The sequence below is a fragment of the Anarhichas minor genome, unplaced genomic scaffold (genome assembly GCF_050575085.1).
Source record: "Anarhichas minor isolate MPS153535 unplaced genomic scaffold, ASM5057508v1 ptg000058l, whole genome shotgun sequence".
Lineage (NCBI taxonomy): Eukaryota > Metazoa > Chordata > Actinopteri > Perciformes > Anarhichadidae > Anarhichas > Anarhichas minor.
In genome coordinates, this window is record NW_027466504.1 from 10,567,126 (window position 1) to 10,585,106 (window position 17,981).

Genomic DNA, 17,981 nt, shown 5'->3' on the forward strand with positions numbered 1-17,981 from the left:
TCCAAAAAATGTAGACATTGGACGTGATGCATTGCTACTTATAATAAAATAATATGTCAAGAAAGTCCACCAGACTGCGACGTGTTTGTTTTCATTTTCTGAACTTTCTTAGATTCACTAGATTCTTCTATTCTTTTTTAAATTATTTATTTGAATTATGGCTTTTGTGGACTGATGCAACAAACGTGTCAGCGCGTGTGTTCCTCTGTGTTAGAGTGGCTGTCTTTAGACTACATGAAGAGGGGCCACATGACAGAAATGGGGTCCATTGTCTTTCCACTGTCTGTGCTTGAGAAAAATCTGACCCATATCTGATGCAGATCACACACTGGATACCGAGCCTGGGGCCCAGACGGACTATTCTCAAGGTACAAGAATGAGCATTGACTCAGACGCATAAGAAATTAAGTGAGAGGGGCTCGTCTTTGCCCCTTGGGCAGAGACAATGGAAACTGGACCCATACAACCTCCATTGTTGATACAATATTGACATGGGACTAATAGCTCTAGCTAGAAGACTGGGCGGAGAAGCAATCAGGCGAGACTGAAATTGCGTGAAGGCCGGGCTTACCCCTCACTGAAGCCTCTCTACGACCCACTTTAGCTCAACAGTAAACACCATTCTGTTTGTCTCTGTACATTACGCTCAGATGCTACACCATTGCAGGCAAATTCCCTCAGGAGGTCTGGACTGGAGTTTAAGTCCCCCCCCCCCCCTTGAACACACACACACACACACACAAAAACACACACCAAGCCTCACCTCCTGAATGAAAACTAGCAGTTTTTTAAACCCTATCGGACCTTTTAGAGAAGACAAGATGTAATATGGCAATATCAACTCCCAGTCTAAGCGTAAAAGAAGACACTAATAATGTTCTGCTTTGGGCTGATTACCAGCATTGGTTTGTGCTTGCACAACAGTACTGATGACTTCATCGCATAGATACACTGAGTCTGTCTCCTTTCTTGTCCCTTAACTGACAAGCCATTGTATTCCTACTGGCATCAAAGATAGCTTGTAGTAATGAGACCAAATGCATGATTAACACAATTCACAACCGTAGTTCATCTCACATGCACGATGATCTGACAGACACTCATCTTGGTCAGTGTGGATTGTATTTCATTTTCTACCCTAGTTTCACTGACTGTAGGTACGCAGTGGGGATAATTGGTTCTAAAAATACCACTCTAAAGACACCGTGTCCACAGGTCATTCAAAAAAAAGTACTGGCACATCACTGGGATGAAGTGTTTGGGAGATGATGAAGAGAAGATCTGAAGATTGTTTTTATATCTGTGTCATCATCTCACCAATCATTCTGAACTGAAAGGTGCAGCACTGTTCTGAAAAGTTGTAATACTTTCATCACAATAAATTCAAAAGCACAGCCAAGAAACGGTGGATTGCTCTGAAAGAAATGAGACTTAGTGCAGAGTGTGTGTGTGGATACCGGCCCTGCTTATTGTAGACTGCTGAGGAAAAGTAGAAGTATTTGCAAAAGGCAATAGTATGCAATAAAAAAAAAATCTTTGATTTGATGGTTTTAAGTCTTAAAGTAGATTCCTCTTAATGATGAAAACTGTGTTTATACATTAATTATAATAAATTAACTGCAAGTCACACGCTGTTTTTCTGTTTTCGTTGAGATTGGGTGAACTACGGTAAACTGAAGTTTACAACACTCAATTTAGAGGACAACGGCACACAAGTATCAATCCAGTATTCTGCTCAAAATGATTTATATTTTGAATTTACATGAGCTGCATTGTGCTATCAGACATAATATTAGTTCCCTAATGATTTGTGACTGGCAGCTGTACAATGCATCCCGGCTATGAATGTTACGGGTCTAGGGGCTGAGGAATGGAGTTTTTCTCCTTGTGAGAGGGCAGACTACCCACTAGAGAAATATGAGGTAATGCAGCAAGCTCACCATTTAAGTTGCTTTCTCAGAGACCCATTGCTCTATTGTAAATTGCCTGCACCTCAGCTTATGCAAATATATCTGGTAAAAAGGGATATTTTCCTCAGAGACGCTTCTCTCGTTCCTTTGCTGCTCCCCCTTCTCCTCTATTCCCATGACAATCCATCAACACAGATACAACCCCACCATCTCCAGCTTCATTTTTTTCCCTTCTCATAGAATTTCCTCGGCAGAGTGAGGATGTCTTGCATCACTATTCGGAGGACTGCTTCAGTTCATCCTTGGTGAAAGAGATTCTTGGAAAGTATGTTTTTTTGTGGTTACATATTGCATCCCTTGGGACTGCACATTGATCCGTCCCTATTGTTTTGTCAGGTCAGAAGGAATAATGAGACTAGCTGCAGTAACTAGACTCAGCAGGTAGAGCGCTTTTGCTCAGATATAATATACATTTGTCCTGTGAGCCACTCTGCTCCTACTGCTGGAATTGAGCTGTACCGGCCTGCTCAGGATGAATATGTATAACAGGAAGAAAGTTCCAAACTGCTTTTCTTCTCTCTTTAACGCACACGGAAGGTTCACAAGGAGTTCGCCATCAAAAATATCCCTCAACAACTCCAGCCCCACTCCTGTGTTGATCAAAACATGGTCTGAGGAATGAAAGGGAGAGAAAAAGCGGGGCGAGGAGGGCTAGGATCAGGACGGGCTACACTCGACTCACATCTCATGGACAGAAGAATCCTTTTAGCGTTATCATAGGGAGCAGATATGTTCAGCGTGCGAGGCTGCATGGGAATCTATTAACACTCTCTGTTGATAACAAAAGATGGGGTCCTACCGAGCTGGTAGAAGTGACACAGAATGCATTAACATTTATGGTGCTCTCTCCTCTCTCTTTTGTGTCATCTCCAGAGTGCCCACTCTGTTCTTTTCTCCTTAATGCAGTTCAGCACATTGCCCATTCACCCCTTACTGTGTGAACCGCTGCAGAAGAAAATAATGACCAAAAAAAAAAATCCCCTGTGCATGTTTTGCATAAGGAAGTAGCCCATTTTCTAAAAAAGGAGCGGAAGACATTACCCTAGTTCTCTCGAAAGCTAAGCACTAATGAGCACAGAGTCCCTTAAACAAAACGCCTGTTTACTGTCTTTTAGAGAGATTAATATCATAGAACTTTTAAATTGCATAATGTGGTTCAAAGTAATTTAAATCTTGATGGTGTGTTTGAGGTTTTAATTTGTGAGGCGACAGTGCTATAGCCACTCGACCACAGTGCATGATGTCATCCTCTATTTTTCTAAAGATAACTCTTTTGATATGTGATCTTAAGAATTTTTTTTTAAGATCTTAGCTCAGAATCATTAACTTAACATTTTACAAGATAAACTGTGTTTTCCAAGGAAAGCCTTGACAGTCGCTATCTGTTGATTTGATCGTTTTAATTGTTAAAATAGATAAGTGTTTCCACATAATAATGAAAACTGTGTGAACACATTACTAACTTTAAATTAACTGCAAGTCACACGCTGTTTTTCTGTTTTCATTGAGATTGGGTGCACTACGGTAAACTGAAGTTTACAACACTCAATTTACAACGGCAGACAAGTATCAATACACAATATTCTGCTCAAAATGATTTACATTTTGAATTTACATAAGCTGTAATGTGCTATCAGACATATTATTAGTTCCCTTATGATTTGTGACTGACGGCTGTACAATGCTAGAAAGGTTACGGGGCCAGGGGGCTGAGGAATGGAGTTGTTCTCCTTGTGAGAGGGCAGACTAGCCACTAGAGAAATATGAAGTCATGCAGCAAGCTCACCATTTAAGGTGTGTTTGAGGTTTTAATTTGTATTGGTCAACAGCATGCTATCTGGTAAAATTGCAATAATTTATAAGGCCATTTCTGGTTATTTTGTTTGCTTGATAGACTTGTTTTAGATGTTTTATTTAGCAGAACACAATGTTTGTTGCTCCCTCTAGTGGTACATCTCTCAAACTTTAATGAGCTTTCACTGAGCTGTCAGCCAGATGTCACAATCCTAAACGAGTCTGCCCTGCAGAGTTGCGACAGCTCTTGACACCCTCAGTGAAGACGATGTATATTCAAGCAGAGCCACTGACGTTTCGTTGAAGATTCGTCCTAATTGACCGAGTAACAGGACACAGCACAGTCTAGGGACTTTACTTCGTTCAATTGGAGAGTTGACAAAGCAAGTTTGTCTTATTGCTGGCAAACATCGTGCTTCGTGAGGACACAAATATAGCACCACAGGCAGGAAACACTAATGAGCTGGAACACAAATGATGTGTGAAAGCATAGGATAAAAATGGCCGCGCTGTTGCTGATAACACCCACCTTTAAACGTCTGACACCAAGATTCCTCCTGGACGTGTTTAATTAGCTCCAGAGATGAACTGAATTGTACATCTAATGCTTTGAGTTGCATGTGAAGTATGTTTTCTATGTACTTGTCTAACTCATTTAATTAAAATAAAAAAAATGAACAAAAAACTATTCTGACTTTTGAGTTAAAAACCAGGAAGTAGAAGCCTACCATCATTACAGAGCGGCCCTCCAAATGTCGTCATGCTGCAGTCACAGCTGAAGCCCTCCCACTGCTGAAGACACACACCCTGGTTGGCACACGAGTCCTCTTGGCACGTCGTGCTGGGGCCTGAATACGGAGACAAATGGCAACTTGGTGAGCAGACTTTTACAATAACTGGCAGCACATTCTGCAGATTGACCCTGCAGTTGAAATTGAATGTCACGCCGAACACACAGACAATAGGCTTCTGCAAATGGAAGCAGACACAGAACAAACATACATATGCTGTGCAAACACCACAACTGTGTATTTAGCCATATTTTGTATTCTTTCTATAAAAACTGCTTCAAATTCACAGGTTGTAGCCAACTGCCTGCCCAACACCCTCAATGAATTCAACAGTTTTCAGGAAACACACGCAACAAAAAACTCACAAATGTACAAAAACTGCATTTGTTTTAATAACTTCAATTTTAGGATTTAACTGTCATTAGTGATTTCCATATTTTGTTCAACATTTAATATTTCAGAACAGCAGAGTGCATAATAATTAAATTAAATGTTGGGATTTAGGTTACAGCCCCTATTTACATCCAACTTTTGTACAATACAGTAGCATGTATTTAAACGAAGATAAAAGAGAACTTTGTTAATCCAGAAGGAAATTCTTGTGCCAGAGATTGATCAAAAATTACAATAAGAATAATACAAATAAAAAAAATAATGTATTTATAAACAATGGAGATATAAAAAGAAAGTGTGATGATGTAATACTAACATCAGTGCAAAACAATTGGCAATAACAGATACAGTATATACTGTATACTAGTATCTAGATTTGATATTGTTGTACCACAAATGTGTCTTCAAAATATAGTACACACTGTAATGCAGTTCACCTTTCCTTCTCCAACGTCTCCCTGACCACCTGTGCAGATGGTTAGTTCAATCAGAGGACGCATGTTACTACCAGCTGTGAATGGGGTCATAGAACAATGATGCTCAGTTTGTCAACAGTAGGGGCCGGAGTTATCAATGTGCTTTTAAATAACAATGTAATAGTGCTTCCAGATGTGTTTGAGGTCAAAGTTTTTGTGCATTTCCATCATTCCAACCACGTATCAGTCAGTCAGTCATTCTGTCAGTCTGGGCCAAAGTGCAGTAAGTGTACGACTGCACCGACTGTATCGTCTGTGTGACAGTGATACCGAGCTGTTTCAGTTAATGGAGAAATGTTAGTGGAATGGCACTGGTTAGTATGGATGATTGTTGTTATTATGTATTTATATATTGAAACTTATAAGTTTGTTAAATATTTTAATTATGGGATTATTTTGGTGGCAACAATTCTGGCCACCATTATTTGTCAATTTTTATCCTTAATTGCCAACATGTGGATATTTGGACTAGGTTTATGCCACATGGACATCATTTAATCTGAATAATGACAAACTACTGCTTGCATGCATGCAGCACTCCCCTTCACAGCCATAATCATACAGGGAGAACACAGCTACTTTTTCGATAGTCGCGGTATTACAATAAAGAAGTGCATATTTATTCTTTTGTATATTTATTTACTCTTGTGATATTTTAAAATGAGTTGCTCAGCTATTGAATACAGACGTATATTCGAAACTCTCTAAAAATGATCTTTTCTGAATGATTGTAGCCACGGTAACTTGCTGCTCAGCCTCAGAGTAGCTATAGGAACTGCTGTAGCTCACTCAAGGTTAACAATGCAATAATAAAATGCTGTACAGTGTGCTTTTTGCAACAAGAAAAACAGCAGTTTGATTAACGATGTTTCTGAAAAACCTTGGAATTCATGTCAATTTACATTGCATCTAACCTTATGATATGCTTGAGATTCCACGTCTTACAAAAGTCTTTCATATTGTTTATACCTAATGTGTTACAAATGTAACGGGGCCAAATTTTTCTTGACTTAGCGAGGGAGTCAAGTATACAATGAGATGTGTATTGGCATACTTGTAAATATGTCTAGTGAACATAAGACATCATTTCAAATGATTAAGATACAGAATTATACTATGTTTTTACATGATTATGTCAATTGATGCTGATTACAAATCCAGTAACTATAATGTAGTTATATTGCTTTTTATTTATCAATATGCCTCTGAATTTACTTAAATTACTGGCCGCTGGTGCTTTGTTATGAAACCTACTTTAAACTGTTAAATCTTAAAAGGCTGCTGCTTGATATAGTTCCTACTATATCTATAGAGTGCCAGAGATTACAGGAATATGGCATTAGTCAACATGGGACTTATAACAACAATGATTAATGTCATGTAAAACATGAAAATGACTGAGGTTTGAGTTAACACCTTGATTATATTAAATGGAAAATTCATGCAGGAGAAAACATTATTAAGAGTATAAAGTCATGCAAACGTATGTCAACAATAAAAGACAAAAACAAAATACAACACACAATATGCGAGTGCAAATCAAAACGTGATCCCCATAGACTTTGATACAAGATGGTAATGGTACTTGTATTCCATTCCATACAGCAGGTGGGTGAGTTCAAATTAGGCAGATATCTTGTTCAGGGAGTGGAAAGTGTGGAGGTAGAGACTGTGAAGATGTGAGGGGCAGAGGCATTGTAGATACAAAGGGAGGAAGGACATCAGACTCTGTATCAGACACACAAAGCTATCTACCTTGCAAGTCAGCTTTCATCAATGCAACTTTTGTCAGCAAAATAATAGGAAAGGAAAAGGCAAAGTGTACCAGCTGTTAGTAAAGGATGAAGGCGTCAGAGATGGAGCAACAGAAACACAGACTGTTGAAGCAGGAGAGACAGAGTGAGGAATGAGGCCGATGTCTGTCCTCAGAAAGAGCCAGAGGGGACGAATTGTATTGTATAATGCAGACCGGAATAATCTAAACTGTAATAGCAACTACTCTCAACATCAGCAATATGACGAAAAAACATCCAATTGAAATAGTTAAGTCATTATTATGGGAGGTAGATATGGTGTGTCCATTATATTTGGTGAAATTTACAAGAATAGAAATCTACGTATTTTCTCTCATTTATATTCTGAAACGATCCCTGCAGTAGTAAAATACAAAATACTATCAGCGACTATATGCTACCTTTTGACACCTGTAGTACAGTTCAATTAATGTGTTTTAATAGAAGCCATTTTCCATTGAGAGCGGCCATCGATGCCGTGTCGCACAAAACGAAAACAGCAAGCTTGACAGACCCACAGAGGGCGCTACATTTTGATTACATTCGTAATGGAACATGAAAAGATCAGAAGTTGCGTACTCAATAGAACAACAGTGGATGAGTTGTGAAATCAAACTAAGTGAGTGAAGTTGAAAAATAAATCTAATATTGTCTCTGGATGTGGTGCACACATTAGACTGGGCAAATGATATTCATGCATGCAACAAAGGCTTCATACATAATTCAAAAGGATCGCTTCTGGCAAACTCTTAGATCCAGCAAGCATGCATAGAGCAAAACAGAATGGGGCTAAAATGGGAAATAACAATGGCAGTACAAATATGGCAGAGAGAATAATCAGATTATGGCTAAGTGAAACAGAAATGATTGCCTGTGGAGGAGTGTCAGAGCTTGATGCATTCTAACAGAATACTAACACACTTTATGGATGTTAAATTATGTGTCGCAGGTTGGCAATGTGGCTGTGCTTCACAGTGTATGTGTGTCCTTGTCGGACAAGCATTCAAATGAGAGGACTGAGCAACATTACAGCACTGCGTGGTGCCGCAATGCACCTTTAGGATAGTTTTGTGATAATGAGGGGAAACCAGAGTAATTATGAGATTTTGTCAGTGAAATCGGGTTTAAATGAGACAATACAATTCAAACCTGAGCTTCAGTAGTGTACTCCAAAGACAACAAAAAAAAAAGTTTGAAAGTAACAAACAGCAGACAACACGTTTCCTTAGCGGGCTGAGAGACTACTCACCTTCACACCCTCTCTCTATCTGTCCCACACAGTCCAGAGCATCTGACATCAAGTCTGGGAGCCGGCTGTTCAGATCCACTGACGCCAGACAACCTTGAAAGCCCTCCTTGGCATGCACCAGTTTGGGAAGCTCCTTGAACATCTCCTTCGCCACCCCACCAATATAAAGATTACCTGTGCAGAAATATGACAATACTGACCCCTAGTGGACAGCAAACACGATACCAAGCAAAGTAACAAGCACGTCTCTTCAGACAGCATTGTCATTTGGATCGCACTGACTTTTCCTGACTAAAGAAACCTTGCGTTATCCATCATTAATGATGATGGTTGTTCGATACGTAACGTTTTTTATCGAAATGAAAGATTGCAGGAAGTTAATCATCAGTGAAACACTTTTCCCAATTGTGTCAAATGTCATTAAATTGTACAATGATAAAATATCAATACCGTTTGTTTTTTTACATACAAGCCAGAAATTTGTCACCCGTTTCATTAACAATTTCTAGAAACAATAATTACAACATTCTTTACGGTTGCACATTAATTTCGCCAATATCTTTTCAGTTACAAAAGTTGTCATCTTGTTGAGCATTAATACTTTTAAATCCCTTTTAATAAAATGTTGGTCTGCTAAGCACAAATTGTCCTTCCTATGAACTCCCTGATCCGTACGCACAGCGATGTAGTGTTGGCTACTGAACAGATGGGGGTTGAGTTTTCTGCTCAAGGGTACCTCAGTGGTGGTAATGAGTGAGAGCCTAGCACTTTTTCTTTTTTTTTCTCCACGCCTGCAGGGTTTATCCTGCTGGTGCAACCTTTCAGTCACAGACCTGCTTCTCTCACCTCTAGGCCACTGCTGCCCCAATTTAATGGAATCTGCAATATATATATATATATATAAATTCACTATGCCTACGCACCCTTAAGGTCCAGGTTCTTGGCTCCCGTGGTCGTCTGCGTGGTGATCTTGGTATCAATCTTGACAGTGTGGAGGTTGTTGGTGTCCCTGGAGATTATGACATTGTGCCAGTGGTTGTCGTTCAGGGGCTTGTTTGAGTTGCCTTTGATCAAGTGGGCTCCATTTCCCAGGTCAGAAACATAGTGCAGGTAACTGGAACCAGATATTTAACAACATGAGTCGATGCAACCATGGACAGGAAGGACATGAAATCATGGCACTATACAGAAGGCTTTGTAGGTGTTTCCAATCTCCAAAAATATGCATGTATTTATTAAAGTCCAGTTTATTTACAGAGCTTTTGCTTAACAGACGAAATGCATGAGATTTTAACAAGAACAATAAAATCTAGAAGTAGAAAAAGAAAAAAGTTGAATAAACCTCTGAAAACTGGAGCAAGAGTGTTTGTTTGTTGTTGTGTGCCTGCGTGTTCAAATGTGCAGATATGAGAGTATCAGAAAGCGCAGCTGTCTGAAAAGGAGCTAAATAATTGGCAGGTTGCAGCATTAACAAAAGGTTGTGGGCTGTGCTGAACAAATTGGTCTTAAACTATTTTGGTTTACAGGCAATTTCAGATTTGCATGCTCATTTTAATTAAAATGTATGACTTTAATGTTTAGCACATTGAATAATACCTTTAACTTCAGGCATTACTTAAAAGAAGGTCATTCTATAGCTGCATTTTCAGCAAGAAGAAATGTGCCCTTGTGTGGTTGATTCCCTTTCATGTCGGGTATTTGTTGTGCCTTCATGAAGATTAAAAAGAACAGTAATAGCCCACAGCTCTTTCAGTAAATATTCTGGCATAGAGGTGATAAGAAAAGAATTTGAATTCCTATGGTAATGGCATCGGAGCTGTCAGGAATTATATTCTGTTCGGAAACTGTCATGTTGAATGAACAGCTGCATTATAAGACCATAATCCATTCATATGGAGATTCTCACATCAATAAACATCTTTCTACACTACTATAAAACTAATTAAACAGTTTAAATGGTCTTCACTCCTGGTGGCAGGTAAGATTGCCCTACAAATGAAGTAATGTGTGTGTGCAAGTAAAAGAGCTGTGTAGTTACTATAGCATGAGCAGCTACCTCTCGTGAACCAAAACAAGAGAGCCACCCACACAAATTCAAACTTATTAAAAACAAATCCCCTAAAAACATATCACAGTACAAGAAATATTGTTCTCTCACGGCAGGACTCCGCAAAATACCACAGTGATGACTCATGCACCAAAAATGCTGTCAAAAGTAGTTAAAAAGGAACAAACTATCTTGTGTTTTGCCACTTAAGGGTCTAAAAAAGCCCAGGTAAAGGAAATTGAAGATGTACAAAAGTGAATGTGAATAGATCTTCTGTAAATGTATGGGAGAACAGTCGGGTGAAGTTTTTGCATCCACTTACCCTTTGACCAGCTCCACCACAATGAAGTCATTCCCATCCCCGCTGTTGAACAGGATGAGGCCGTCGGAGGAGGTGGTTTTGAACTGAAAGAAAAGGTGCATGGAGTAGTAGGCCTGCAGGGTAGTGAGGGTCACATAGCTGGAGCGCGACTTGAAGGTGACAGGGTCAGCGATGATGTTCTTGAAGCCAATCATGGCATTGAGCTCACAGTAATCAATGTCACCGTTTTTACAGAGGTCTATGTAGGCCATGCCGTTGAAAGAGAGGCTCTGGAGGTGGCCGATGAAGTTGGACGGCACCATGGACATGAAGCGCTTTTCAGTCACAATGCCCGTCTCAATGTTATGGAACTCCAGTTGGGTGTGATCACCTGCCATTTGACCTTTGATCAGCAGAGGGAGGGAGAGAGGATGTTATTGGGGGTATGCGACAATTAAAGGAGCAATGATTTACAATCAAAGGGTCAACTACAAATCCTCTAAATAACGACAGGTACACCCATATGAATTGAGTTACGAATTGAAAATTATTTTATTTAAGCTGTGCAGGCGTTAATATAACGCATTTTCTGACCAAATGGTTTCAAACAAATGTTTTCTCTTGTTTAAGTTTAAGTCAAGAAAAGGTTTTCTTGAGGGTGTACATTGAGCAATACAGTGTTCTGAAATGTTCAGTAAACACCAAATGTCTAAAAACAACTTTTTCCCCCACAGTCTGTCGACATAGTTTTGTAGTAAAATGAACAGTTATATTAACTTAAATGGGTATCATTCTCCAACAGTGACAAATTCCGCACATTGTAGCTTTTTGTTGAATTTTGCAGCCATATTTAGCGTTCCCTTATAGGCCACGTGTTGACATTATTTGATGAATTTTAAACAGCATCAAAATGCATGAAGGCTCGCACCAGATGAGCAATACATCTAACCTGTCACAGCACAATATAGTACAGATTAATTGTGTCTTACCTAGAAACTTAGAGCCCAACAAATCTAATGGCTAATTTAAGTTTATAGGAGAAAAAAAAAAAGGATTCGGTCAGAAGAGCAGGATGAGAAGTACCTTCCACAGACTGCAGATCATCTACGGTCAGTTTCAAACTCTTGCCCCTCCTGTACACACGTACTGTGTGCCACTCATTATCGTTCAGACTCTGACCCGCAAAAATAGTCTCTGGGCCTTTGCCTGCAGGACAGTCCAAACAACGGTTAACACACATGCATGCATACACTACAAAGCACATACATTATAGACAGGCTGAGAGATAGAGAGGGGGAGATCGAAAGAAGGACAAAGTGGATGAGTTCAGTAGTTTGACAGAGGCAGAAAACATTACGGTAAACATAGTTAATGGGGCATAAAAGCACATCGTTCTGACTTGCATTTCCTGTCCTGATCGCCCCATTAGATAGGGCATCAACTTTCTGAATTCTCCCTGAACTGAACACCATTTTTCTCAAAGCGAAAGGAGGGAGGCAGTAATCAGGATGTCACGTCATTATTACCGAGAGTATTAACACTGACTGTTTTGCTGTAAATGTATAGTGTTGAAAGAAATGGGGTGAATAGATGTCTCATTATAGCTGGTCTTTTATTTCTTGTGATATCTCCCTGCTCCTATAATGCCACTTGGTGGCAGCATATAACAACCAAAAGGCTGTGACGGAGCAAAGCACTGAACAACTGGGCATCACTCTCCATCTTGTTTACCTTCAACAGTGCAACCCAGTATTTAATTTCTCTCATGTCCACCACATGACATGAAATAGTAGCTGGGAAACAAATACTTGCATAATGGAAGCAGTGTCCTTGGTGGTGAAAAATAACCCATTAAGAGACAAAATAGACAAGTCATTGTCCCTGGAAATCTAGTATTACAAATAAACAGGAAATACAGAATGTGATTTGTATCAGCACCCTTGAAAATAAATGGGTTTTGGAAAAGGAGCCGGTGACTGATGTCGTCAGTAACACTAAAGAAACTACACAAATTATATTAAATTGGATGCCCTCTCATTAAACCCATAAATAATACCAAATGACCATTCAACTAATTAATATTTAACGAATAACAATACTTCATATCTCTAAATCATCCCTTCACTGACTGCTGAAAGCAGCATATTAATATTGCATCAGGTGTGTCACTGCTAGTGGGCAGTGATGGAGATGTCACACAGAATCAAAGTGCCAAAAAAACCTCACAGAGAGATAATCTAATTTAGAATCGCGGAATAATCAGAGCGACTGCACCAGATCTGTTTGATCTCATGAGCAGAGAGAAAAAAAATTGAAAAAAATTCCAACATTGGTCCAATATGGACAACGCATTGTTTTTCATGCAGCCTCTGTCTTAGAGCATCCTTGAATTGCCATATAGCCGTTGTTCCCCTGCTGTGAATACGTAACCAAACAGGCCAATGACAACAAGCCACTGTGACAGTACTAAAATCCCCGGGCTCCGCATACCTTGTCCACTGTGGGGAGTATTTCAGATGGGTACCATCTTCATTCCCCTGCACACATTTGTAACTATTTATTTCCTCCTTTTCTGCAATCTGCAAAGCCCCGATGCAATGTGTATGCAAATCAGAGGGTGCCAAAGTACTAGGACACACTCAATCTCAGAGGCACAGTTCCGCTTTGTAAGCACTAAACACCGGGGCAGGATTGAAACCAGACGACTGGTGAGGGATTAAGGAGGAGAGATATGAAATAATGGGATGGAGTTGGACTTGAAAGCATGCTTGATCTTTGCCTTCCATCATCCTGTCCCGCTCTCCAAGGAGAACAGAAAGGGGGGAAGAGGTCAATCGTATTAAGGTGCACAACATTCACTACTGTAGGGCCTGGGTTTATGCCTGCAGTGCAGTCTGTGGTCTAAACCGCCAGCTGCTGGCCAGACATTAAGGTCCTTCAGTCCACTGTTTGCCTCGTCCAACCCTCTCTAGTGCCTCACTCATGGAGATCTATCTGCAGTGATGGATCCGCAGTGATCTCTCCCTGCCTCATTGACTTCAGGCCCAAGGGAACAGAGGAGAACTGTGGCATGGGGCAGCATGAGAAGATGCGGTTATCCAGTCAATCAGCTCTAGCTGGCTGGATGACAGGCCAGATACTGGTGCTGCCTGCCCCCTGCTACTGTGACTCACCCAGGTGGAGGGGAGGGGGGACTCGCTGACCACGCAGCGGGCCACTACTGCTGGATTACCAAATAAACAGCCGCACATGGCAAGTAGAGCTTAAGCAGGCTACAATGCTAGGCAAACTGCTTGTTCAATCAATGCCTTGTTAACTGAAAATACATTGTTTAAGCAAGCAGAGGTTAAATAGTGTTAAAACAATAAATAATGACAATCAATACTAATCTGCTGTTTCTGGCCATTAGCTTTTATTTGTTCTATAAACTGAGACTGCTCGATGTTTAAAGATTGTTTTGAACACGACTTGATCCAACTGCCGTTACTACTGAGATTAGAGACATTTTTAGCAATAACTGGTGTCATGTTGGGGGATGTCAATGTTATTTCCAGCTTTTAATTTAAGCAGCTAAATGTTTGTTACGAGGACCTCTGAGGCAACATTCAGTGCAACAGGAGAGAACATCCTAGTAATTACTTTCATTTCAAGCACTTCAGTGTTGTCTCCCTTCACTGGGTATTTAAGTATATAATGGTGCAGAAACATAGTATGGTTTATATATAATTGGGGGTGGTGGGTATTGTATTTTTGCTGGATTTGATGCTCATCCAATATTTACAATTGAATGTAACTTTTCGGATGAGCTGGTGATGTGTCATCCTGGATGACACATGCTGGATGCCCTTTATTCACCTTCTCATGCATCATTTCTAACAGGCACACAGGTTTAACATCCATGTAAAAGAATCTCCCTCAGCTCTTTCACACTACATACGTTCAAAACAAAAAATGACGCATGGAAAAGATCAATGATGAGAGGAAACCTGCCCTGAGATGTTACCGAAGGTCATGGAAAGAATAATGACATAAAGTTGCCCTCTTCACCGCTACACGGTAAATTGTGATTATCCTGCAGTTCAAGTTAATGAATTATAGAAGACCAGAATGTCCCATGAAAAAAAAAGCCAATCTGTCACAAGATATTTTTAGTATGTATATTTAGTTTTTTGTCACTCAGTGCTTGTTAACGGTGTTTAAGTCGAAGTGGCAGTGTTTTCTTCAGACAGCTATGGGCAGCCCCGGGGAGCCCAGGTCTCTAATTGACAGTGATGTGTTCTTTGAGTCGCTGCTGAAATTCTCCATCCAGCAAGCTGACCGGAGCTGCAGCGCCTGACAAGACACATTAATTAACACAGAATAAAGGACCAAAATAACACAGAGAAAGATGATAACCTAGAAAATATGAATTTAACGCGTCACAAGTGGAAATCCACTGACTTAAAAGAGTTATTTCCAAGAACTTGAATTAAACATTTTCTTATGACAAAAATAGTTCTGGGTCTATTGAAGTTTACTTAAATATTAGCTTTCACTGAAGCATTATATTAAATGTTGATGTGATCAAAATATCTTCTCTCAGAATTATAGCTTAGTTATATGTGAGAAGCACCTACAACTCATTACATTTCTTTACATCTGTCAAACATGAATTAATTCTGGAAATGCGACAATATGGCACATTGCCATTGCAGACTATTATTTGTACGGAGAAAAAAGGGACTACACTAAGAAAATGTACACAAATGTCTCCAGCCTATTAACACACACTGCTCTACACTACACTTCTGATGCTATAGTTACTAAAGCAGTTCGTACTGAACATTTAAAGATTGCGTGAAATATTAGTTTAGAGCACTTTACCGTCAACCGGTGCTTTCACCGGTTCAACACTTATCCTGACCCTATTTATTTCAGCAAAACTGTGCCTGCAACTAAATGGAATTCAAACATATTAGCCGAGAAAAATGAAGAAATAAATACAGAAATGAAATCTTAGTATAACAACCCCTGGAGTATGCACACGTTATGCCTTCACACCATCCTCATGAACCAAGAACGACCTTTTAAAGCATTAGAGGGGGGAATTAGAGCTTCGAGCTTTGTATTTGCATACACAAACAAGGGATGCAATCCAAGATGCATGAACAATGCTATTTAGCATTTAGAAAGGTGTTAAGACGGGCTGGCTCACAGAAGCATGTCTAGAGGTCACATCATGTGATTCTGTGCAGAGGCGTTTGTTGTGTAAGTCTCTGCTTCTCATCAGGCAGTGACCTTCAAATACTGTAACACCTCATACACAAAGACAAGATATTCAACACTTTCAGAGAGAACGGCGGGCCGTCACATACAATATGTGACGCTGGCACTCTATTATAGAGCTTAAACTGTCTTATCTCTGTTGGTATTTACTGATCTTGAGAGTGTGTCCGTCACTTCAGAGTCATTAAGAGGGCTCACGTATTGTGACTCCAGCGTTAGTAATTATTAATTCATCACTGTTCCTGAATAATAAATGTCAGGGATATTTACCTCCCAAAATATTGCAATGCAACCTCTTTGTTGAAACACGCACACACAAACACAAACACACGGATATCCACTATGAATTCCCACAACAAGATCTATTCTCCCTCCCTCCCTCTTCATCCCTTTCTTTCTGCTCTGTGAGGCAGGTTAATGAGAATAATAAAATCACACTCTGTATTTCCTCTGTGCCTTCAATGGCCTCATCAATTTACAACCGGCATGAAATACTGAAGTAGAAAAAAAAAAAAAAAGAATTGCGAGGGAGAGACAAGGAAATCATGCATGTCTAAAATACCTGCAATTCCAAAGCATGCGTTTTATATCAACTTGAATTGATGAGTGAAAGGGTTTGTTAATTAGAAAACAACTCAGTGTGTGGAATCACAGCTGCCATATTTGGGTTTGTCATTAATTTAAGCCTCCCTCCATCTCCTCCTCACTGCTCATCATTCTCCCGGACACCAGATGCACACGACGACACCAGGCATTTCTGATGCACCCGTAGCTCTTGCACTATGATAAGATGTTACGTCTATGTCAATGCAAGGTGCGAGTCAGATACATTTCAGTGCACGGATTAAATTCCCATTGGCATAGCTTTAGGATATTTTAACGCCAGGATTATATAATGGCTGCAGAGAAGAAACTGTAAACATGACACTTCTAGAGAATAAAACAATGAATGTCCAGAGACAGTAAGTGTTAGAGAAGAAGAAGAAAGGTGAACAGTAACTTACTGGAGGAACAGTTAATCCTGATACAATCTAGATGGGGAAGAATAGATGAGAGATAAATTCATCTTTCAACGTTACAGCTGCAGACATCATTAAAGCATACAGTCCACCCCTCTGGGGACACACACACAGACTCTGTCCGTCCTCTGATGCTCTCACCCATGGCCCCGAGCTGCAGTGAGCTGCTAAAAGCACTGCAGTGTAGTTGTGCCAGAGGAATATGTGTTCAAGCAATGTAGAACAGAAAAGCGTGAGACCCCAATTTAGTTATACAACATTGTTTGTATTGCTTTGTTTTCCCATGTAGCCACACATGGGATGTAAATGATTTACATGTTGCAAGCAGGGAGATTTCTGTTATTAGGATATGATCTTTTATACAGTATGAGAGCATCAGGCTTTGGTCAGGGTCAGGCAGGGCCAGGAGGAAGTTTTATGCCACTTCATATTTCACTACATTTTAGAGGCAACAGTTGGACTTTTAAGTCCACTACATTAATCTGACTGCTATAGTTGGTGGTAGGTTTGCAGATTAACCTGTTACATAAAAAAAAACATATGGTCATTATAAAATATGGTGCACTGATGCAGTATAGACTTTACTACCTAACAATATCTAAAGTAGGTAAAGTAAGCTCCACCTCAGAGATAATTAAAATGCTGCTCACATGTTAATGCACCAGTGATAATCATCATCCTATCACTTTAAATTGGGCCATTCGGCATAATGGCTCTTTTGGCTTTTCATACTTTAAAATCATTTTATTGATAATTCTTACATTAAGTGAAAATTTCAAGGCAAACCATTTGACTTGTAACAGAGTACTTCTACACTGTAGTATCTGAATCAACAGTATTTCAAGTAGGTAGAATTTAGCTCAATCAGAACCATTGAAATACT

The 17,981-nt window shown here is 39.8% G+C and overlaps 1 protein-coding gene across 4 annotated transcripts in view; it reads right to left on the reverse strand.

Moving 5' to 3' along the window:
- Nucleotides 1-17,981, reverse strand: part of LOC142932962 (neurexin-1a) — a 228,749-nt gene that overhangs the window by 106,384 nt on the left and 104,384 nt on the right. For all 4 annotated transcript variants that reach the window (XM_076077074.1, XM_076077075.1, XM_076077076.1 and 1 more), the window contains 6 exons: nt 17,084-17,110; nt 11,898-12,020; nt 10,836-11,217; nt 9,390-9,580; nt 8,467-8,640; nt 4,493-4,612 (listed from right to left, as the gene is read on the reverse strand). In XM_076077074.1, coding sequence (XP_075933189.1) covers nt 4,493-4,612; nt 8,467-8,640; nt 9,390-9,580; nt 10,836-11,217; nt 11,898-12,020; nt 17,084-17,110 — 1,017 coding nt within the window. The remainder of the gene's footprint in view (nt 1-4,492; nt 4,613-8,466; nt 8,641-9,389; nt 9,581-10,835; nt 11,218-11,897; nt 12,021-17,083; nt 17,111-17,981) is intronic.